Source organism: Primulina eburnea, chromosome 13 (genome assembly GCF_022965805.1).
Source record: "Primulina eburnea isolate SZY01 chromosome 13, ASM2296580v1, whole genome shotgun sequence".
In the NCBI taxonomy this organism is placed as follows: domain Eukaryota; kingdom Viridiplantae; phylum Streptophyta; class Magnoliopsida; order Lamiales; family Gesneriaceae; genus Primulina; species Primulina eburnea.
The window spans coordinates 33484201-33507647 of NC_133113.1; the positions used below are offsets into that span (position 1 = coordinate 33484201).

General features: G+C 36.9%; 4 protein-coding genes across 4 annotated transcripts; all 4 read left to right on the forward strand.

Annotated features, from left to right (window-relative positions):
- Positions 1-19: 19 nt before the first annotated feature.
- Positions 20-949, forward strand: LOC140810511 (uncharacterized). The gene has a single exon (XM_073168352.1). It carries the CDS (start codon positions 20-22, stop codon positions 947-949), a length of 930 nt encoding a protein of 309 aa, XP_073024453.1.
- Positions 950-6621: 5672 nt separating this feature from the next.
- Positions 6622-7494, forward strand: LOC140809592 (protein MIZU-KUSSEI 1-like). The gene has a single exon (XM_073167280.1). It carries the CDS (start codon positions 6695-6697, stop codon positions 7415-7417), a length of 723 nt encoding a protein of 240 aa, XP_073023381.1. The 5' UTR covers positions 6622-6694; the 3' UTR covers positions 7418-7494.
- A 9600-nt stretch (positions 7495-17094) lies between these two features.
- LOC140810398 (protein OSB1, mitochondrial-like) lies at positions 17095-20141 on the forward strand. The gene is made up of 4 exons (XM_073168264.1): positions 17095-17528; positions 18052-18190; positions 18816-18897; positions 19416-20141. The coding sequence occupies exons 1-4, from the start codon at positions 17182-17184 to the stop codon at positions 19709-19711; spliced, it is 864 nt and encodes a 287-aa protein (XP_073024365.1). The 5' UTR covers positions 17095-17181; the 3' UTR covers positions 19712-20141.
- Positions 20142-20325: 184 nt separating this feature from the next.
- Positions 20326-23311, forward strand: LOC140809095 (fatty acid elongase 3-like). The gene has a single exon (XM_073166579.1). It carries the CDS (start codon positions 20926-20928, stop codon positions 21835-21837), a length of 912 nt encoding a protein of 303 aa, XP_073022680.1. The 5' UTR covers positions 20326-20925; the 3' UTR covers positions 21838-23311.
- Positions 23312-23447: the final 136 nt, after the last annotated feature.

Consider the following 23447-nt stretch of genomic DNA (forward strand, 5'->3'; position numbering starts at 1 on the left):
TCCAGAAAACTGCAGGCAAATGAAGGTGACGGAGGAAATCTATTTCAGTGCTCCATCCAGCCCTTCTAAACTGTCTGATCAATGCTACGATACTGTAATCGATGATTTCGACGGTGACCGTTCCTCCGTGCCCTTTGGCTGGGAAGAAAAACCCGGCACTCCCAAGTCACCGTCGAATAACGGCGATTTTGAATTCGCTTTTTCTGTGGGTAAATTGGGATCGGAAACGGTCTCTCTTTCTGCGGAAGAACTCTTTCATGGCGGCGTGATCAAGCCTCTGAAGCCACCACCTTGCCTGCAAGTACTCCCGCCGAGTAAAAGAATGAAAGAGTTCACTCACAAAAAGACCACCGCTACTTCGTTGCCGCAGCTTCTACAAACTAGGAAGATGATACATAGCGCATTGTCTCCGCGCTATAAGAATAAAGAATCCGTCGACCCTTTTGAAATCGCCGCCCGGAACGCCACTAAATCGGAGGTGCGGGACGCCAGAGGAAGAGATCAACAAAGCTTAAATTTTCAGAAATCTTCGAGCAGAAAGGCATCTCGGTCGCTTTCTCCGTGTAGAGTCACCAAGTATGCATGGGAAGATAACGAGAAATGGCAGCAGTTGGACAGTGTGAGAATGTCGTCCTCGTCCCCATCGTCAAGTTTATGTTCTGAAAGCCACAAGAAATGGAGGCTGAAAGATTTATTCTTATTCCGTAGCACGTCTAAAGGACTCGCCGCCGGTGAATGTAACTCGAAGAGTTACATGGCGACGTTTCGACGATGGAGCTTCAGAGATACTCGTCCAGGGTCACGTCGCGATGACGAACCGGATTCGGTTCACACAATGAGCCGGTCGGTTTCAGAAGATTTCGTGGATAAGAAAAAATTCTTGCCGTACAACCATAGGATAGTCGGCGCCCTAGCAAGATGTGGATTTAATTTTACTAGTAAAAAATAAATCTCTTAATCTAACGTTATTTCCACAACCATTTCTGTTGGCCGTATAATTTATACCGACACAAAGCTTACATAATTTAATTAAGTGTATAAAAAATAACATTATCAAGTTGTGATTGTCATGTCAATGAAGATTAATTAGTGATACACGATTATCTTTATGATCTTTATATTATTATCTAATTTCATTCTCATTTATGATCTAAACGATGTCATTGTTTATTTATTGGTTTATGAGTGCATGCTACTAATTAATATTTGTTGTAAATTTTTATTAGAATTCTTAGCGTAAAAGGCTTGGGATTGATGCCGACAATTCTTTTTCATATTTAAACTATGACCGGTAAGATCCCAAACATGATATTTAAAATGAACAAAAAAAATGGCTCTACATCGTCTTGGGATACACATTCTTCTTAAAAATTTATCGAGATCGTCTCATGAATTAATTTTATAAGATGAATTTCATATTTAATTTGACCCGATTTTACAAGGAAGGAAACTAAACCGAGCCATGTTATTTATTTATCACCAACCACCATAATGCTTGTTGCCAGCCTGTATAGGTGTCAAGTTGCATGTGTCGGAGTTTGAGAAATGTTTTGGTCACACAGACAGACCCCTACATCAAGCAATGGACGTGGGTATTCGTTCAAAAATATGACACGAGAAATCGACTAACGCATGCACTTGCCCCATATCCATTTCCAAATCCTGAATTTCTTCAACATTTCGCTTTTAATTATCATCCATCCAAATTCTTTCCGTTTGATTTGTTTAAAGTAGATCTTGCATGTTTAGAATACGGTCGATCGGATGACTTACAGGTTATGATAGTAAAATGATTTACTCTTATTATTTATCGTTTTACTCCTGAGATAAAATGATGAATGATGCATAATATAAGATAATGATTTATAAATCTAATCATTTGTTGAAATTGAGTCAATCGTCGGATGAAACAAAGATTTATCATCAATTAATATCTCATCATTCGTATCGTTTGATGTCTTAGACATCGATTATGTCAAATTTAAAATTAATTAAGAACACTCGTTTAGATCCACTACCTAGTGTTGATATATACCAGTCAGAATTTTAATTGTTTTTGTAGGCCTAATTTGCTAACATGGGCTATTGGGGTATCTCACGCTTTTTTATTTCCAAAAATCCATAATATGAGAACATTGGAAACATGAATTTGGGCTCAATCATTTTATCTGGCCCGCCCTTGTATTATGGCCGAATCGTCGGCTGACTCCTCAACTCTCCTACAGACATCATTCGGTTTGTATGCGCGCGCCCACACACACACACACATATATACACATATATATATATATATATATATATATATGTATATGTATATGACAACATCGTATTTGCTTGGTTTAAAGGGATTAAGAGAGAAAAAGTGAGAAAGTGAAGAACATTCCGTCTCCGCCGCGCCGCGTCGTTATTTCGTTTGTTTTCTGTCAAAACAAACCAAGGCATGTTTATATCTTATTTCACTCTTCAATCAAGCCATATAAATATTTTTAAATATCGCAAGTACATGATTTTAATGCAAGAAGATCGAAATTGTTCATATTTAAATATTGTTGATTAATTATATTACGTGCAAAATATTCATTTTGAGATTTATGCGATATTGCTTGTATGACTCTGATCAATTGTAGAAATTGAATCAAACGTTTGATGAAACAAGATTAAATATACAATAATTTAATGTCTTATGTGCATCGACGTAGATATTATATAGAATGTGTAATGTTTGTAAATACAATACTAATGAGTTTCTCAATCTCCACACACATTGGTTGTTTATGTTTATAAAAAGCATTTATGAAGTCATGTACCGTATATAATACATAACTAATCTAAATTTCCATCGTGAAACATTAAATTATAAAAATCATTTCACATAAATTGAGAAAATTGCATTTTTGGTTTTATATATTTATTTATTTGTAATTTTGGCCATTTATTTTGTCATAATTTAGTGTGTGTGTCTATATATATATATTGCAGTTTTATTTATTCCCAATATGATAGTTACGTTGCCATGATGTGGTCTCGACATGACATTGACATGTGCAATATCACATGTGTTAATGATGGAAAAATACTAAATTTTCCCCCCAAAAAAGAAAAAGAAAATACAAGATTAATACAAAAAATTACAACCTAAAGAACAAAAAAAAAAGGATTAAATGTGCATTATATTCCACAAAATTATGCAAGATTTTCACTTGGAACGACTATCCAATTGCGTATTCGGGTATTCCCACCCATTAATTCATTGCGGTTCAGAAACTACTGTAGTGAATTAAAACCGACCAGCCAACCTCTAATTAAAACTCCCCATTCTATATGTTCCCACTGAAAATATATCCCATCTCCAATATGCATCTCACATGGTGTTGTCTTTATCGCTATTCCATGCAAGGTGGCATAAATATCTGGGTGAAAATTCTCCCTACTCCGATTTGTTTGTTGTTGAGATCATAATTAATATTTGATAATTTTATTTATATTATTTTTCGGAATATTTTCTTGAAAATATTGCATAAGACACATATCATTAAGATTGAGATTTTGACTTTGTTCAATCTCAAAAGCTAGCTCGGAAGAAAAGATGATGGTCCAAATTCATATATACAACTTTCAGATATTTTATCCTACAAACAACTAACACATCTTTATCCTTCTCAATTAAATCAGTGGGTGAGGTGGGGGCAAAAGATTGTTTGTTCACTAGCTGAAAAACACATACAAATTAAATCATGTTTTTGAGGAAATTAGGGGACCCCTCGTCCATTCGTTTTCTGAATTTCCCGTTGCCAATACAGAAATTGCTCAATAAATAAATTAATTTAAAAACAAAAACATTGCTACGATATTGGAAAATTAAATCTATCGAGCTTTAATATTATGTTGATGTAACATCAATAAAGAACAAATTAATAATGTTTCAATCAGCTCATGTTATGACTGGACTATACGATGACGAGTAGGTATCGTGTGAGACAGTTTCACGAATCTTTATCTGTGAGACGAGTCAATCCTACCGATATTCACAATAAAAAGTAATACTCTTAGTATAAAAAATAATATTTTTTCACGGATGACTCAAATAAGATATCTGTCTCACAAAATATGACCCGTGAGACGTCTCACACAAGTTTTTGCCTTAAAACTAAAGCTAATATCGTACTTCAATCCTATGGAAGACATACTTTAGTTAATATAGCATGATTATTGATTAGCAAGCAAGGAACGAGTGAAAAGTACGTACGTGGGGTCATTTATTTAATAGCAACATGCCAACATGAAGTATATAATGCAAGTTGTTAGGCTTAATTTCAGTCGCACCTAACCTGCCATGTCTAATTTAAGGAGTAAACTCCTGCAGAAGAAATTTGTGATCGTGAGACAATGGGAGTGATTATTATTGAAAAGGAAAATCACTTGTTTGGCAAAGAAATTAATAAAGTGGGATAAGTTGATCAGAAATTCTTAAAAGTTGCTAAAACCTCTATTGAAAAAGTAATTATGAACTAAAAGTCTCGGTACTTTTACATTTGAAATTAAACCCACTTTTAAAAAATAGCTAGCTAGCTAGAACAATATATGAAAATTTAATGAGATACAAACTTTTATATGTTATAAAAAAAAATTTATAGCTAAAAGCCTAAAACCCCATGTTAATTAGGCCAATTTTTTAGGTACGTGATTTCTACTGAAATTATGTCGAACTGAAATGGGGATTTTACCTTATTAATTTTCAAGTTTAAAAGTATAGGAGCTTTAAGCACATCTCTTTCTGTTTGTGTTTGCATCGAAATTTTTGAAAAATACAAGGGTAGCTTTTGCGATTTACCCATAATAAAGTAGGAAATATGGATAGAATGTTTAAAAGAATTGGGAAAGAAGAGCTGTACCTTTGTATGGGGTGTTTGCCTAATGGCTAATGGGACTTTGAAAGAATAAGGGGGAATGATGTAGATTGGGTGCAGTTCTAGCTAATTCATTATATATAATATTTCTAGTTAATAAGTTGTATCATTTTAAAACTTTTAACAATTGATACATCGGATAAATTTTTATTGGTGTTATATATATCGTTACGCAAAAATATTACATAAGATTTCTTGTCTTTCTAGTCGGACAAAAAATATATTTTGTAATTATTTCTAAAAAAAATAAGCTATATACATCTCCCAGAAATCTATTAAATTGTCCTCTCGTGCCCAATTTCAAACAATGGTTACAATTCATGCCCGCATGGGTTTAGCTCAGTTGGTCAACAGCAGTGAATCTTGGAGCAATGACCAGAGATCGAGTCTCTCCTTGTGCGCGGCGTAGCATAAGGTCTAGCTGCTGCTGGTTGGCTGAGTCACCATGATTTATCTCCTCTCACATTCCTGTCGGGCCGGAGATCAATGATTACAATTCATGGAAATATATGTTGATGGTGGAGTATAAGTATATGGGGAGGGACATGATCAAAAAGGAGATTTTCTCTTCTTCTTCTCCTTTTTTTTTTTTACACTTTCCCCCCACAATTTTTTGTCAGCCTTTCCTTATCTCATCACAATTGACGTCCAATTTCTTTTCATCTTTTAGCATTGTCAACATCAAATTTTAGCCCTACTCCCCACAATATACATGTTGAAAAAGATAAAACTTTAGCCCTTTTTTCATCTCCTTCGGCTCCCACCACCTACATGTTTTTGCAACAAAGTATGATATATTAATATACCATAATATCGAGACATCAAATCCCATTTCTTAGCATACATTAAACTTTATCAATTATGAAATTACGACTGCAAATCCCACCTCCACAAAACCAAATTAGGTTCTTGATTTAACTTAGATGTCATGATTCTACTACATATATAATTTGAAATCGATCAAAACCAGGGGTTCGCATAGTCGGTTTTTTCCCGGTTTGTGGATTTTTAAGGTCGACACTGACTTGAACTTAGGTCGACGGTGGAGTTGACAACTTTATCAACCAAGAATGAAATTACAATGACAAATTAAAGTTGGCTTGGGCATTGATATTGTTTTTAAAATGTAAAAAAGTGCAATCAAACACCATATTTTCTATTAAAATGTACCTTATTTTAAATAAAACTTGCTCGACCCATATCAGTCCCCTCTATGTATGCATGTCTAGTGAGCTGGAAATCTATAACTTGCATCATTCATGCACAGAACGGCAAACCATAACTTAATCATGTCTCTTGAGCACATTTTCTATCTGATATTTTAATGCCCATCAAATGGAAAATTGTTTTTCTTGGGTAAAATTTATGCATAAACATCAATAATAATATCATTAAAATAGTAAGCACAGAAGAAGTATTAATAATAATCAATATGAAAAGAAAAGGTTGATAATTTTTTTTTTTACAAAATTGATAGGGTTCCATCCCTAACCTGATCTGCACGCATTAGTAAATTTATTAAACACATTAAAAAAACTCTAGTTTATCTCAACTACCTCATGGGACGAGCCCATGACAAAAATTTAATAGCCAGCTTATTCTATTATATCATTATATATATATATATACATACATATATATACATAGATGTATGTATGTATGTATGTATATCAATCTTTCTACATTTCTTAAGAGTGCGTATGACGATTTTCTCACTCCATACGTCCCAACTGAAACCCAAAAAAAAAAAAAAAACACAAACAATAGAAATATAAATCCTTCCAAATATGCCACCAATTTGTTCAAACCCATTCCACCAAATGGCAAACCATGCCTTACTTTTCAACCTCCAAAGAACTAACACGAACAAGAAATCGACAAAATCCTCCTCCGCTGGCGGCGGCGGCGGCGGCCTTTTCCGCATGTTCAAACTCCTCCCCATGCTAACCACCGGCTGCAAGATGGTAGCCCTACTCGGGAACCGCCACCGCAAACCGTTCCTAACTGATAAAGCCACCACGGGGACTTTATTCGGATACCGCAAAGGAAGACTCAACCTTGCCATACAAGAAGACCCACACAAAATGCCAATCTTCGTGATAGAACTCCCCTTGTCAACCTCCGCATTCCACAAGGAAATGGCATCGGATATTCTTCGTATCACCCTCGAAAGCGATACGAAAACTCACAAGAAGAAGCTCATGGAGGAGTTTGTGTGGGCCGTGTACTGTAATGGCAGGAAAGGTGGATACTCTATAAGGAGGAAGAATATGGGTGATGAAGAAGTCCATGTCATGAAGCTTCTGAAGGGAGTTTCAATGGGGGCCGGAGTGTTGCCTGGTTTGTATCCCGACAAGGAAAATGGAGATGGACAATTGAGTTATATCAGGGCAAGATTTGACAAGGTTGTGGGATCCAAGGATTCTGAATCGTTCTATATGATCAATCCGGATGGTGGAACAACTCAAGAACTTAGTATTTTCTTTGTCAGATCCCATAAAAGCTTGTAATAAAATACCGTATGCAATTAATATTTTCGTTTTTAATGTGTTCTTCTTCCTATTCCTTTTCTATCATTAATTCTTCACTTAGGCCTTCTTTGGTTCGAGTTTTGTCATCCTTCTGCTCTGCTTCAAATCAATATTTAAAACCATGCACATGCATGGTTTAAATATTCACTGAAACCTTGAAACTTCGACCCAAATGTCAAGGTTTCTGATCGAGCATACCGAATTCCACACCAAAATTAATTTTTGAAAAGTTCCATCGAAAATTTTGAAATATATATTCATGAAAACTAAAAAATGAGATCCAGTTTGATCCTCGTGAATCTCCAGGTATTTTCTATCAATATTAGAATTACATAATCTCGAGAAAATACTCTGATATTATATCTTTGATTTATCTATTAAAAGACTTTATGTTGGACTTTTCAAGTAGGAATATCTAAATTTTGGTACGTGGAAATACAAATAGAATGTGTCTTTTCGTAAAATCTAAGTTTTTGAGCTTTAGGAATGCAAAGATAAGTATTCAGATAGCTTTTTTGCCTCTGTAACGGGTGAGGCCTGATCCAATTATATTTATTTTAAACCCAATGCGTTTTTCCAGAATCGGGCTTAGACAAAACATGCAAGTAAGCTGAAATTTATGAAAGTTGCTTCATAATGTTCCTAGCTTCTGCGAGCATGTTTGCTTGAGAGACACTTCACACTTGTTGCCCATACATTCTGCATTCCAGCCACCGTCATATCCAGTTCACACAGGCGTTCTTCCGACTGTGGCACTTGGATCCATGAGGTTTCCCACAACAGTCTGCAGCAGACAAAGATAATCAAAATTCTTACGCTGTTCAAGTTTGAAGATAACCAAAATTGGTGGTCTTGGAAGTGTAAATACATTGAATGAACAAGATATGGAAAAACGGGACACAGAAAACAGAATGACAAAAGTGGCGAATATGTGGCTTTGAATTGGCTACAGTTTACACAGAATTCGTTGAAACAAGCACTGCCAATCAAGCTCAATCATCAGAGCTGTTTATTAATGTGTTCGAGTCAAAAGAAAATGTTAGGTCTTGACAAGAGGAATCGAGCATAGCTCCGTATTTTTTTGCCACAGTTCTCTGATGCCCCTTTAAAATTTGCTTTAGGCAACCCGCTGTCGAGCTACATGCAGCTGGAAGCCATGCTCCAGTCTGAGATTTGGCTGCCGTTTTTGTGGCAGAAATGTCGTGAAAAATCTTCACAATCCAACCCAAGCAAGGTCGCAGCCTTCTCAGAGTCGACCCAACAACAGCAGGAGGACGACCCATCATCAATATAACAAAGAAAACAAAAAAAGAATATCAGACATGAATTGCTTTAAGTGAGGTTCGTTCAAGCACCTTCTTCTTCTGAAGAGCTTCAGAGTTTCAAAACTTTTGTATTTTTTTCCATTGTCAAATAAACACAATTGTTTTCAACATTAGAGGCAAATGGTTCTATATTCAATTCTACTGCACAAACAAGCTTGTAGACTTCGTAATGCAAAATGACAGTTTTGAACAATACATTAGCTATTTCACAATCAACGTCCATTACTACCATGATAGGACAGGATAAACACCTAAGACAAAACCAGCTAATGGGATTTGAACAACTAATAGTCTGGACCTAAAGCCTGATTGCAAATAACAGATACAAGCGAATTAAGTTCCTAATTAAGAACAGATAAAATGATATGCATGTTAGAGGAACAAAACAGTGAAAGGAAAACCACAAGAAAATTGGGTTTCAATCAGATATGAAAATATTTCCATATAACATATCACCCTGCAACAAAATTGCACTGGTTTAGGCTCGGATAATTGCAGCAGCTCAGATATTAAAGCTGCAGTAGCAAAAGTTGGAATTACAACACTTGGTAACTCTAGATTTCTTGGTGTATATTTCCATTCATCACTGCACTGTTCATTCACCGAGCTCGGTAGGTCTAGATTGTCGGTATGAAAAGTCAAAGGAAGGGGGGACCAATGAAATTCATTAAATAAAAACGTGGAGGTTGCATATTTGACGCGTAAGGAAGTTGGACGGAAATACGCGTTTATAACGCGTGTTCACACGGTCCAGGGGCTCTATAAATAGAGCTCCCCCCTTCATTCTGAAATCATCCCTTCTTCGAGTTTTCTCTCATCTTATAAGCATTTGAGTGCTTAGTTCTATAATATTTGTGAGGTGTTTTGTTCTCCTGTATTAAGAGAGTGTGTGTTCTCTTTGGAAACACAGTGAGTGAGTTGTACACCACAAAATATTATAGTGGAAATTCTTTTCATCTTGCCCGTGGTTTTTACCCTAATAATTTTTAGGGGTTTTCCACGTAAATCTCGGTGTCCAGTTTATTCTTTATTTTCGGGTTTTATTATCTCAAATTCCGCACGTGGGACCAACAAGTGGTATCAGAGCCTTGGTTTAAAATTTCCTAAAATTCTGAGTATGCTCTGTGGTTGCAGCTTAGACTGATCTTCCACATCAGAAAAGATTTTTTGAGATTCTTTATTTAAGGCGGGATTATTTTGTCTGGTCTACTAAAATTGTTGTAGACATAATGGCGGGAAAGTACGAGATAGCAAAGTTCAACGGAAGCAATTTTATGCTGTGGAAAATAAAGATACAAGCAGTTTTAAGAAAGGAGAATTGCTTGGCGGCTATTGGAGACAGACCGGTGGAGATTGCGGATGATGGAAAGTGGAATGAGATGAATGACAACGCTGTTGCCAATTTACACTTGGCTATAGCAGACGAAGTTTTGTCAAGTATCTCTGAGATAAAAACAGCTAAAGTTATCTGGGATACTCTAACAAAGATGTACGAGGTCAAGTCGCTACACAATATGATTTTCCTAAAGAGAAGGCTTTATACTCTTCGGATGGCGGAATCTTCGTCGATGACCGACCATATCAACACACTAAATACTCTATTTGCCCAACTCACTTCCATGGGGCATAAAATAGGGGAAAATGAACGTGCGGAGCTTCTACTTCAAAGTCTACCAGATTCATATGATCAACTTATCATCAACATTACCAACAATATTCTTATGGGCTTTCTAAAATTCGACGATGTCTTAACTGCGGTTCTCGGAGAAGAAAGCCGGCGCAAGAATAAGGAAGATAGGTTGGTATCCTCGAAGCAGGCAGAGGCGTTACCAATGATAAGAGGAAGATTTATGGACCGTGACTCCAGTGGGAGCCAAAGACGAGGTAGATCAAAGTCGAGAAGTAAGAAGAAAAATATTTACTGCTTTAAATGTGGCGGTAAAGGGCACTTCAAGAAAGAGTGTACGAGTATTGATAAAAGTTCTCAAGGAAATGTGGCCAGTACTTCAGGAAGTGGTGAAATATTATTCAGCGAAGCAGCAACAGTTGCGGAAGGCAGGCACAAATTTTGTGACACATGGATAATGGATTCAGGAGCGACGTGGCATATGACGTCTCGGAGAGAATGGTTTGATCATTATGAACCAGTCTCAGGAGGATCTGTATTCATGGGAAATGATCATGCCTTGGAAATCGCTGGGGTCGGTACTATCAAAATTAAAATGTTTGATGGCACCATTCGCACCATACAGGAGGTACGACATGTGAAAGGACTGACGAAAAATCTTTTGTCCTTGGGGCAATTGGATGACATCGGGTGCAAAACTCGGATCGAGAACGGGATCATGAAAATTGTGAAAGGAGCGCTTGTGGTTATGAAGGCGGAAAAGGTTGCTGCAAATCTGTATGTACTTTTGGGAGAAACACACAAAGAGCCAGAACTAGCTGTCGCATCAATTGGTTCAGGAGAAGAATTAACAGTGTTATGGCATAGAAAGCTCGGGCATATGTCAGAACGGGGGTTGAAAATTCTCTCAGAACGGAAGCTGCTGCCGGGACTTACAAAAGTGTCACTACCCTTTTGTGAGCACTGTGTTACCAGTAAACAACACAGATTAAAGTTTGGCACTTCTACTGCCAGGAGCAAAAGCATATTAGAGCTGATTCATTCGGATGTTTGGCAAGCACCGGTTGTATCCCTAGGAGGAGCGAGATACTTTGTCTCGTTCATTGATGATTTCTCTAGGAGATGTTGGGTGTATCCAATCAAGAAGAAATCAGATGTTTTCCAGATCTTCAAAGATTTCAAAGCGCGGGTTGAACTTGATTCAGAAAAGAAAATCAAGTGTCTAAGGACTGACAATGGAGGAGAATATACCAGTGACGAGTTTGATGCATATTGTCAACATGAGGGCATCAAGAGACAGTTCACGACGGCTTACACACCTCAACAGAATGGAGTGGCGGAGCGGATGAATAGAACCTTGTTGGACAGAACAAGAGCTATGTTGAGGACTGCGGGTCTAGAAAAGTCATTTTGGGCGGAAGCAGTCAAAACCGCTTGTTATATTATCAATCGTTCTCCTTCAGTGGCGATTGATCTGAAGACTCCGATGGAGATGTGGACTGGGAAGCCAACAGATTATTCTCATTTGCATACATTTGGAAGTCCGGTGTACGTTCTGTACAATGAGCAAGAAAGATCGAAGTTGGATTCGAAATCCAGAAAATGTATCTTCTTGGGTTATGCTGATGGAGTAAAGGGGTTTCGCTTGTGGGATCCTACTGTTCACAAGCTTGTCATCAGCAGGGATGTTATCTTCGAGGAAGATAAAGTAAAGGGAGACAAAGGCACACAGAATTCAGAAACTACTATTTTTCAGGTAGAAAATAAGACAGACGAAGGTCAAGTTTCTTGTGAAGCAGTACCAGAGCACGAAGAACAAGAACAAGTTGAGTCTGAGGTTTCCAATGTGAGGCAGTCAACTCGAGACAGAAGACCACCAGGTTGGCTTTCAGATTATGTCACTGAAAGCAACATTGCATATTGTCTATTATCAGAAGATGGTGAGCCATCGAGTTTCCACGAGGCTACTCAAAGCTCGGATGTATCTTTGTGGATGATAGCAATGCAAGAAGAATTGGAGGCATTAGACAGGAATAAAACTTGGGATCTTGTTACACTACCACGAGGGAGGAAAGCCATCGGTAACAGATGGGTCTATAAGATCAAGCGAGATGGCAATAATCAAGTGGAACGGTATCGTGCTAGATTGGTAGTAAAAGGGTATGCTCAGAAAGAAGGTATTGACTTCAATGAGATATTTTCTCCTGTGGTTCGGCTTACAACCGTCAGAGTAGTGTTGGCATTGTGTGCGGTGTTTGACCTACATCTAGAACAGCTAGATGTAAAAACGGCGTTTCTTCATGGAGATCTTGAAGAAGAAATCTATATGCTCCAGCCAGAAGGTTTTGCGGAAAAAGGCAAAGAGAACTTGGTTTGCAGGTTGAAGAAATCTCTGTACGGTCTCAAACAGGCGCCGAGGTGTTGGTACAAGAGATTTGATTCCTATATCATGAGCCTTGGATACAACAGACTGAGTGCAGACCCTTGTACGTATTTCAAGAGGTCTGGTGATGATTATATCATTTTGCTGTTGTATGTGGACGACATGTTGGTAGCAGGCCCCAACAAAGATCAGGTCCAAGGATTGAAGGCACAGTTGGCTAGGGAATTTGATATGAAGGACTTGGGACCAGCAAACAAGATTCTAGGGATGCAAGTTCACCGAGACAGAAGTAACAGAAAGATTTGGCTTTCCCAGAAAAATTATTTGAAGAAAGTCTTGCAACGCTTCAACATGCAAGATAGTAAGCCAATATCGAACCCTCTTCCTGTTAACTTCAAGTTATCCTCCGAGATGTGTCCTAGCAGTGAAGCAGAGAGGATGGAGATGTTTCGAGTACCATATGCATCAGCAGTGGGAAGTTTGATGTTCGCCATGATATGTACAAGGCCGGACATTGCTCAAGCAGTGGGAGCAGTTAGTCGGTATATGGCGAATCCTGGACGAGAGCATTGGAGCACTGTTAAGAGGATCCTTAGATACATTAAGGGTACCTCGAATGCTGCATTATGTTATGGAGGATCAGATTTTACACTCAGGGGCTATGTCGATTCAGATTATGCAGGTGATCCTGATAAGATGAAATCTACTACTGGTTATGTGTTTACGCTTGCAGGGGGAGCAGTAAGCTGGGTTTCAAAACTGCAGACGGTTGTGGCGTTATCTACAACAGAGGCAGAATACATGGCAGCTACTCAAGGTTGTAAGGAGGCAATATGGATTAAAAGGTTATTGGAGGAGATCGGGCACAAACAAGAGAGTGTTCCTTTGTTTTGTGACAGTCAGAGTGCCTTGCACATCGCAAGGAATCCAGCCTTTCATTCCAGGACGAAACACATTGGAGTACAATTTCACTTTGTGCGGGAAGTAGTAGAAGAAGGAAGTGTGGATATACAGAAGATCCATACAAAGGAAAACAAAGCTGATTTTCTGACCAAGTCAGTGAACACTGATAAGTTTGAGTGGTGTAGATTCTCAAATGGTCTAGCGGAAACGTAAGCAGCAGGGAATGGCAAGATTGAAAGGATGTGTGGAGATGTGTTTGATTCTCAATCAAATCTCCAAGTGGGAGAAATGTCGGTATGAAAAGTCAAAGGAAGGGGGGACCAATGAAATTCATTAAATAAAAACGTGGAGGTTGCATATTTGACGCGTAAGGAAGTTGGACGGAAATACGCGTTTATAACGCGTGTTCACACGGTCCAGGGGCTCTATAAATAGAGCTCCCCCCTTCATTCTGAAATCATCCCTTCTTCGAGTTTTCTCTCATCTTATAAGCATTTGAGTGCTTAGTTCTATAATATTTGTGAGGTGTTTTGTTCTCCTGTATTAAGAGAGTGTGTGTTCTCTTTGGAAACACAGTGAGTGAGTTGTACACCACAAAATATTATAGTGGAAATTCTTTTCATCTTGCCCGTGGTTTTTACCCTAATAATTTTTAGGGGTTTTCCACGTAAATCTCGGTGTCCAGTTTATTCTTTATTTTCGGGTTTTATTATCTCAAATTCCGCACGTGGGACCAACATAGATTTCTTGGTGTATATTCATCACTGTCCTGTTCATTCACAAAGCTAACATACTTAATTGTGATGAACGATACAGGCATCATCGTGTACTTGTCTTGCCCACTGCCAAAAAAACGTACATGCTTGGTTACATATCACGAAAAGGCATAATTTGATGTATTAACGAAAACACACATTCTTAAATCACTGTGTAAGATTCATGCACACACATAAATAGGCCATTTGATTTCCATGAGAAACATTACTTCGATATACCATGCATGAAAAAAATTAAAAAATTGTCGTTAAGAAGGCTCTCTTACGCTTTGGACAATAAGAAGCTGATTCATGAGGGAATTAAATGAAACACATTTGAGACAGAGTGTCGAGTACTTCATGAAATTTAGAGAGAGAGAGGGAGGAGAAACAATAACAAGAAAAGGAAAGAAAGAGATCAAAATTAAACATAGCACATGGTTATTAAGCTTGACTCAAGTGATCAACTGATAAAGGAAATTTTAATTTGAAATACTGATCTCTCGAGTCTGAACAAAATTTGCATGATAACAATAATTAGTACATTCAATTAGAAGAGCACTGTTATGTTTGCGTGCTTGTAGATTTATTTAAGGTATCATCTACATGCCATGCGACACACTGACACAGAAAATGCCATAGCTTAGTAGAAGAATTCTGTGAAACGTCGCATAGGTGTCTCGCCCTGATCCGATAGGGTAAGCTTGTTTATTTAGATTGCCGATTATCCTGATCTGGAAAAAGATATTAACCTGTCAGGGGAAAAAAACGGTGTTTTGTTTAATACAATGCATAAATATGGGTTAAGAAAATTTGTGTGGTCATCCACTAAAACATGGACACAAACATAGCAAGTTCCTTGGAGAAACATGGGCAGCCCATCGCCATCAGGAAGAAGAGTTGATTGCTCAGGAAATGAACTTGGATTGTAATCATGAAATGCCATTACAAGACCGTCATGTAATGTTATAAGGTCTCCCTCAGGTAACCGATCATCAGAATATGTTGTTCCTGAAGATTGTTTTAGTGCATCAAATTTGGCACCACTAGAGTCCTGACTGTCTAATTCTTCTGTAGAAGAACGCAATGGGTCGGTAAGATTCTCCAGTAAATTCAGAGCACCGGTGGGAACAATTATCCTGACGTTTGTATTCTATATATATAACAATGTTAATTGGACGGGGGACTTTAATTTCATGGATTCCTTTGTCTGTAGACACATCACTGCTAACATGTTTTTTCGAACCATACTTGATCACGTTTAAGAATTGTTCTGGACCCAAATTTAGTAATGGATAATCGACAGTGAGGGAGAAGGCTCAAATGAGAGCCCGTTTTCGAAAGAAGGCACCAAAGAGAGCTTAAAATTGAGATAACTCACTATCGTTATAGAAAAAGACTGATTTTTTGTAAGATCCATGCCATTCTTACTAACTTAACTAATTCAATAGGATGCTCAACTAAAATGGATAATGAGATATCTTGATCTTGAGCTTCCTTTCGGAACTTCTCCTGTAAACGTGTTTTTTGTGTGGTCTTCTCTTTGGCGCACTTTCCCCCTGTGCCGTCACTCATAATAGCTCAATTTATACCAAAACTCTAAGGGTGTGTTTGGTTGAGTGAATTAAATAAGGATAGATTAATAGTCAAATATTTGTCGTTAAAATTTTAAGTTGTTTTAATAATCATTTTGACCCGGTTTAAGATCTAATGTTATGAATAACTATTTGATTAATAAAATTGAATCTTAAATCGGGTCAAAATGATTATTAAACATCTTAAAATTTTAACGATAAATATTTGACTATTAATCTATCCTTATTTAATCTACTCAACCAAACACACCCTAAGAATATAGGTATTAAATCTGGAGGTCATGAGTTCAAATGTTTATAAAAGAAACAATTTTTTTTAGAGATGAGATATTCTATGAGTGACAACGTATAATAAAGTCCGTGAAGGAAAAGGTCTCGGATGAAATCTGCCAATGAGAGAAGACCTCAGAAGAAACCCAATTTTCGGGATAGCTCATGATAATTACATCTTAGATCCACAAAAAAATGTTTCTATGTTCTCTGAACTCGCATATCTTTTCTCGGATGAAAGGGGTACAAAATATTGAAAATATGATAGCTGATATTTAAATACCAAATGTTTCAAATTTGATATTAATATATGATTTAGAGTATCCAAACATGTATAAAAATTGTTAATATCAATGACACATATTTTTTCGGATGAAAATTGGTATAAAACATTGAAAATGTAATACTAATACGTGATATTTGAGTATCAACTGTTTCAATTATAATATTAATATTTGATTTTTGAGTACCCAATCAAATATAACAAGTTTTAATGTTAATAAAGTTGTTTCAATTTTATACTCAAATTCTAATTTGTTGTAAAGAATATGTTATCAAATATCATATATTAGTATTATGATTTTATTGTTCTCTATCGATTTCATTTGTGAAAACTGAAAAGATATAAAACTCAAAGTGTGTAAAAATTTATTTTGTGTGAATCAGTCAGGGTAGAAATTTTTTCTACATAAACAGAGCACAATCTCGTGCAAGTTAGCCTAAGATATATCCCTGTTTATTATTATTTTTTAATCATTAATAATTGATATTATATATTTTTTTAATAAAACGAAACCCCTCTAATTCCAATTCCCCGAATTTAAGACTTGAACCTAAAGATATGAAAAAACCCGCCGAAGCTACTGAATCGAGCTTCGAAGATTCATGGGAGTTGCCCGTCTCTTGGTGCGGCGATTCCAGTACGGCGCATGTAGTTCACCCCTCTTTCGAATTCCCCGTTTCTTCTCAACGTCAGCCGCCATGATCCAGAGGCCATGGATTTACGATCTGAGCGAGCTCGAAGAATCCATTGACGAAAGCACGGTTTACCGACGTGCACTCAAGTTCCAGCGACCTACCACTGTCAGATTTCAAGCAAACATGCTCAATTCTACAAGCTTAATTGGCTTTATAAGCGCCCCTTTTAAAAATTACGACACAGCCAGCGGAAGGATCGGCGTTTATACAAGTCTTAAAGTCGATTCATCAGCCAGAGCTTACCGTAATTTTATGTAAGGAGCTTATTGACTTTCTTTTGCGTGTGTCTGTGTTGTATCTTTGACTATGCAATATTTCCATTGTCTTGTCCAGTTGATTGCATCTGGAATATGCGAAAACCAAACGTGCTTAACACGCTGACCAAAAAATTCCATGTTTTCAAAGTGTAGTTTCATGGATTTGGTCGTTTAATCTGACAACTTTTTAAATTTACTTTATATGATCTATGATCTGACGTCCACAACGTGATCATCTCGTGTAAAAAATATACATTATCAAATACTGTGTTTTAAACACAGTAGAGGATCTAAATCCGTAGTTTCATGTCCCAAAATATAGACTGAAAACCGGCGCTTAGATGCTGACTGTTTTAATAATCATGTGGTCTTTCCTTTGTTATTTAAGCTTTTCAGAGCATTTGATTTTTTCCCAGAGTCTAAATAAAATTTACCCCTTTTCTCTGGCTTGGGTTGAAGATTTTCGGAGTGAAGTGATTTGGGTAGTGGATGGGCTTAACTGTGTTTATACATTTGACAGGGTTATGCTTGACTTTTGGGATGATTTGGCGGAAATAGCTGTTGAGCATCTGAAGCTGAGAGATTTAATTTATGTTTCGGGTTCTCTAGTTTCTCACAAGGAGATGGATGAGGATGGGAAGTCTATTTATCGGCATAAGGTTTGAGGTTTTACTTTAGATGTTATCAGTATGAAACTTACACGCATTTTTAGATGTAGGATAAATTTTCTTGATTCAGCTCAAGTTTTGGTTCCATGAATTGAGTTATAATTTGAAGTGTAGGTAATCAAATAATCACTCAATCTTTAAATACCACATCCACATGGGAATGATACGTTTATACCACTTGAAATTGGATTGTTTTAATACCCCATGGCGTGCTACTGGCCATACAATGATGATGTAATTATTGTGCTGAATTGTGAAAATTGTTTGTTTGAGTGCCCGTATTCTATTTGACCTGTCAATTTATAGTTTCTAAAGATTGATTGAAAGAATGTCTAATCCTTTAGTTGCACATATATTTTTATTGATAGATGAATTTCTTTTTTTATTAAGAAAAAATAATAATAAATTTATTGAAATTTTATTATTATAGTCGGATAAAGAATGTACTGAAGTACAGCGATATGTATGCAAAATTAATACCTACCTTCGTATGATGTGGTAGGCATGTCAATCTCTTGTTCACCTTTTGTGCATATGCATTTCTGCATCACACCATCACCTTTTCTTGAATATGGTGTAATTTAATTCGTGCACGTCACAAATTTTTTGCTTTTAGGTTAGGGTTGCAGAGGTGAATTTCATTGTTCAACATGCTGCAGGCTCATCCTGCCAAAATTCTCTGAAGTTGAAACCAAAATGTAGAGTTCCTCTTACCTTTTGCTTTTGTTGTTTTTTGGGAAGCAGAAATCTCTAAGCAGTTCCATTTGGTACTAAGTGGATTTTCTTGATGAAATAATTTGAGTTTGTTTGAAGAAAATTTAGGACTAGTGAAAATTAACATCAGGGTATTGAGTAGTTTTGCCTTGATCATCTAACCTTATGATCAAAATTTATGAGTAAATGGTCACTATATTTTGAGCTAGTGTTGGTGTGGATAAAATTGTTCCCATGTTTTCCCTTTTGGTCGTCTTCTGTCTGCTGCATAAGAGTAAAACCAGTTTTCATTTACTTTTGCTAATATGTTTGAGTAGAGCTTGAGAGCAACTTTTTATTCAATTTCTGCTGATATACTTGATTAAATTCTTGAGGGCTCTCGAATGCCTCACAGCTTTGGAGCCTTCAAGAACGAACGCGTCAACACATCACTTCTTCGCAAGTACTCATAACATTTTCTTCTTTTTTAACTATTTTACTCTGTATTTGGGTTAATCTACAGTTACAGTAGAAGAGATGTTGCGGATGCGTAAAGCTCGACTCCATCTGTGGCAGGTATTCTTCAGCAGCTCAGACGAGTGGTGGGATAATAGAAATATTAAACGGAACCCGAAGCAACCTGACTTCAGTCACAAGGATACCGGTGAAGCACTTTGGCTTAAAGACACTGATCCTCCATGGGTCAAAAAGCAACTTTTATTGCACGATTCAAGGTTGAACAAACGAGGTTCTAAGAAACACATCAAAGCATTGTCCCATCTTTCTCCTTTTGTTTTTGATGATCCACCAGGAAATTGACCTCATGGAGCTCAAATGATAAGAAATTCCTGCAATTGGGAGTCCCGCTTTTGATGGATGAAAATCTTCGTGGGGCAACAAATCTGATGTTAGATAGCTGTGCTACTGCTACCCGGTTTACGGGTATATGATATGCCTAAATTGAACACAGACAAGTAACCTTCTGGGGGGGAAAATGCGGGAAACACTAAGTACACAATCAAATTTGTGAAAGAACGGTCCCAAAATTAAACCGTGGGGTTTTTTCCTTTGTTTTTGGTTTTTTGTTAGAAATGTTGTAGAGGGACTGGATTGGACAATCTCACCAGTATATATGAAGTTGAGGCTTGTCTGACCTCACGCCTGTTTGAGAAATTACGTCATCTCAGGATCATTCGAATTTTAAAGCATTCAAAATGTGAAACAATATAAAGCTTGGAGATTCGGTCTATGGTGATGTAGTCTGACAATCCCTTTCAATCAATATAGATAAATAACTTTATCGTATATATATATATATATATATATATATATATAAATAATCCGTGTACAAAAAACCTCTTTCCATATATGAAACGTTTGTTGCAACATTCTTTTACAAAATTATACCTGCAATCAAACACGTGACTGGAACCAAAAGTTTTGTATTGAAATGTACAATGATTATCAATTCATTCATTGTAAGTGCTTCTCTGGCATATGATGAAAATAAAAAATAGACGTAGTTTGAAAATTCCCCCGATCAAATCTACACATACTTGTCCATCTTATATACTAATTTTGAATTTATCTTCCCCATCCGCAACCACACGCACATCGGAATACAAAATTATATATCTCAAATTCCATAAATTGAAAGTTGAGACCAGAAGGTTTTAACTTTTAACAAGAACTCTCCTAGTTTTTTTAACTAATAAATTATCTACTTTTGTTCAAAAATTAAAGTTTCATCCTCCACAATTAGATGAGGACCGAGATTGCCTTCGAGAAATTCATGATCAAAGTCAGTCAGCCACAGCAAACAATGTTTATTGGATAATAATATGAAATCACATTGGAACCTTCCATTTTTTTCCTTGTCCTAGACAGCCCCTATTCCAACTTCTTTATCTCAATCAAACCACCTCCAAATGCTTTTACTTTTATAATAATAATAATAAAATGTCCAAATCTTAATATTTTCTACCAAATCACAAACATCATCAGATTTCCCGAAAAACTCTCGATTACCCAAAATGACGTTTTTTCAGACTGCAGATTTGAACTATTTGCTAGCAGAGCAGCCTGCGATCGTGCACTTCCGGTGGAGCCCCAGCGAGTCTTGGGGCGCAACTTGGCTATTCCTTTTCACCTCTATCTCCACCTACATTATCACCGCCGCCACCCTACACCTCCTCCTCCGCCTCTTCCGCTGCCGCCATCCCGTCCCACTGGGTCCTTTCCCGGCCCTCCACAGCCTCGCTATGGCTCTGCTCTCCGCCATCATTTTCACCGGAATCCTCCTCTCATCCATCGCAGAGATACGAGACACCAGGTGGTTCTGGCGGCGGTCCAAAACGCCATTCCAGTGGCTGCTCTGCTTCCCCCTCGGCACCCGCCCCTCCGGCCGCGTGTTCTTCTGGTCATACATTTTCTACCTCTCCCGCTTCCTACACATCTTCAAAACTTTCTTTACAATCCTAAGAAACCCACGGAGTTTCCCATATTTCCAGCTCTTCAACCACTCGATTCTCATCGTTATGACGTTTCTATGGCTCGAATTCACTCAATCTTTTCAAGTTCTCGCCATTCTTTCCATGACTTTGGTGTTTACATTGGTTTATGGGTACCGGTTCTGCATCGAGATCGGATTGCAGAAAAGCTACTTCCCCTTCTCGATGTTTTGCCAAATTGTTCTGGTGGTCACGAATTTGGCTTGGCACATCGGAGTTCTGATTTTGCATTTCTTGAAAGGAGGCTGCAATGGGATGGGAGCATGGGTGTTCAACTCCGTGCTTAATAGCTTTGTGCTCTTCTTTGTGTTGGATTTCTATGTAAGAAAATCTCTCTGCATTGAAAGAGATTTTGCAGCTTTTGGTGTCGAAACCAAACCTCTAACTTCAGAGACTAAAAGCAAAAACACAGGGAGTTTCAATCCAAGAACATAACAAGTGGACGACTCCATGCCATGTTCATTATTCATTACTGATATAAATGTATTGCGTAAATAACTCAAAATTGTAGATTATTGGAGAAATTCGATATATTTGATTTAGAAAGTAAAATTCCATTTTTCTTAAGTTCTCACCACCATTTCCTCAATCTCATACAAATGAATCGACTGTCAGTCAATTCTGATCTATATCTATATCTATATCTATATTATTAAGCGTCGAGATAAATTCAATCAATCATTTATATTTAAATTTGGTAGTTTCACATCCTTCCATCAAAACACGATTTAAATGTTTAAGTGCACTATGAATACATATTCTATTTAATATAATTTTGAATCAAAGTCATAAATACTCATATGTTAAATAAATAAAATTCGAAATCCGTCGGTTTCATAAAATATTTTAAATATATATATTTATGTTGCAAATCTAAAAGTAATTATCTCCAAACGAAAAGATATATAGACTTATGTTTAACCATCATAATCAGATTTTATGCGATTTGGCTTGTTGTTTCTCGTTTCATACAATACTTTTCAATTCAAGCTTTTAGTCTTATTTGACGACCTCGGAAAATGGTGCATGAGCAGACAGAGACATGTTCTAGTAGAACTGCGACTTTTCAAATTCAATTTATTATTAAACCAAACTGCTACTTTCCTTTCCTACCCTAAGTTACCAAACTATAATTAATTACGTAGATTCCTCCGTTTATAATCCCACATTAATTCATCCATAAATAATATACCGACAAATACAAACAAATCAAGAAGTCTCTCTCTCACATAACAATATATTAATGTTTTAAATTTAGACTTCTCTGTCAAGCGACACAGGAGAAGCAGTAACGTGATTATTAAGATATATTCTCATTTGGATAACAGAACAGTAGTTTCTTCAACGAGCCAATGCCATGGGAAACTTGTAGAGACGATAATTAAACAAAAAAAAAGGCAAGCTGCAGAGCAAAGAAAACTTTACCAGAAAAAGTCATTCAACTATACACTATATGGCTGTCCAAAAGTCTACAAATGATCATTATTGAAGGTGAAAGTAAAAAGAGATGAGGACCAGTGGACCAGATTAATTGTGTTGTGGCACATACCAAGCATTTCTGAGTTAACATTGCAGGAAATTGATTCTGATCAAAAGATACAGACAGCATACATGGTGCACATAAGAAATACATGGAAGTAGTCAATAACTTTACTATGTGTTTAAGATTATATAACCGAAAGCTTTCGATTTTACTCTAGTTAACCTGGACAAAAACAAAATGCGATATGAATAGCACAGGATATAGGACCATAGGTACAAGGCGGACCAAGAATAACCACAATAACAATAAACAGTACCAATCATTGGCCCATACTGAATCGAAACAAAGAAGAAAAAACAGCCCACGTGAAAATTGTGAGATATGGGAATGGTCCTGAGAAGGTCAGTAAATCACGATAACTTTTGCTACCTAGATGAAAACAAACCTAATCACAACAACAAAAATCTTAACGTTAGAGAATAGACAACTTTCCACTGAAAATGGCAAGAAAACCAAGATTAATCGCAACCTTTTTTTTAATTAAAAAAGAGAGTAAAAACAG

What these genes read in the sequence shown, in the direction of transcription:
- LOC140810511 (XM_073168352.1), top strand. Translation starts at nt 20, where the DNA reads ATGAAGGTGACGGAGGAAATCTATTTCAGTGCTCCATCCAGCCCTTCT.
- LOC140809592 (XM_073167280.1), top strand. Translation starts at nt 6,695, where the DNA reads ATGCCACCAATTTGTTCAAACCCATTCCACCAAATGGCAAACCATGCC.
- LOC140810398 (XM_073168264.1), top strand. Translation starts at nt 17,182, where the DNA reads ATGGGAGTTGCCCGTCTCTTGGTGCGGCGATTCCAGTACGGCGCATGT. An exon ending in AGAGCTTACCGTAATTTTAT is followed by an intron (nt 17,529 to 18,051) that starts GTAAGGAGCTTA and finishes TACATTTGACAG; the next exon opens with GGTTATGCTTGACTTTTGGG. An exon ending in TCTGAAGTTGAAACCAAAAT is followed by an intron (nt 18,898 to 19,415) that starts GTAGAGTTCCTC and finishes GTTAATCTACAG; the next exon opens with TTACAGTAGAAGAGATGTTG.
- LOC140809095 (XM_073166579.1), top strand. Translation starts at nt 20,926, where the DNA reads ATGACGTTTTTTCAGACTGCAGATTTGAACTATTTGCTAGCAGAGCAG.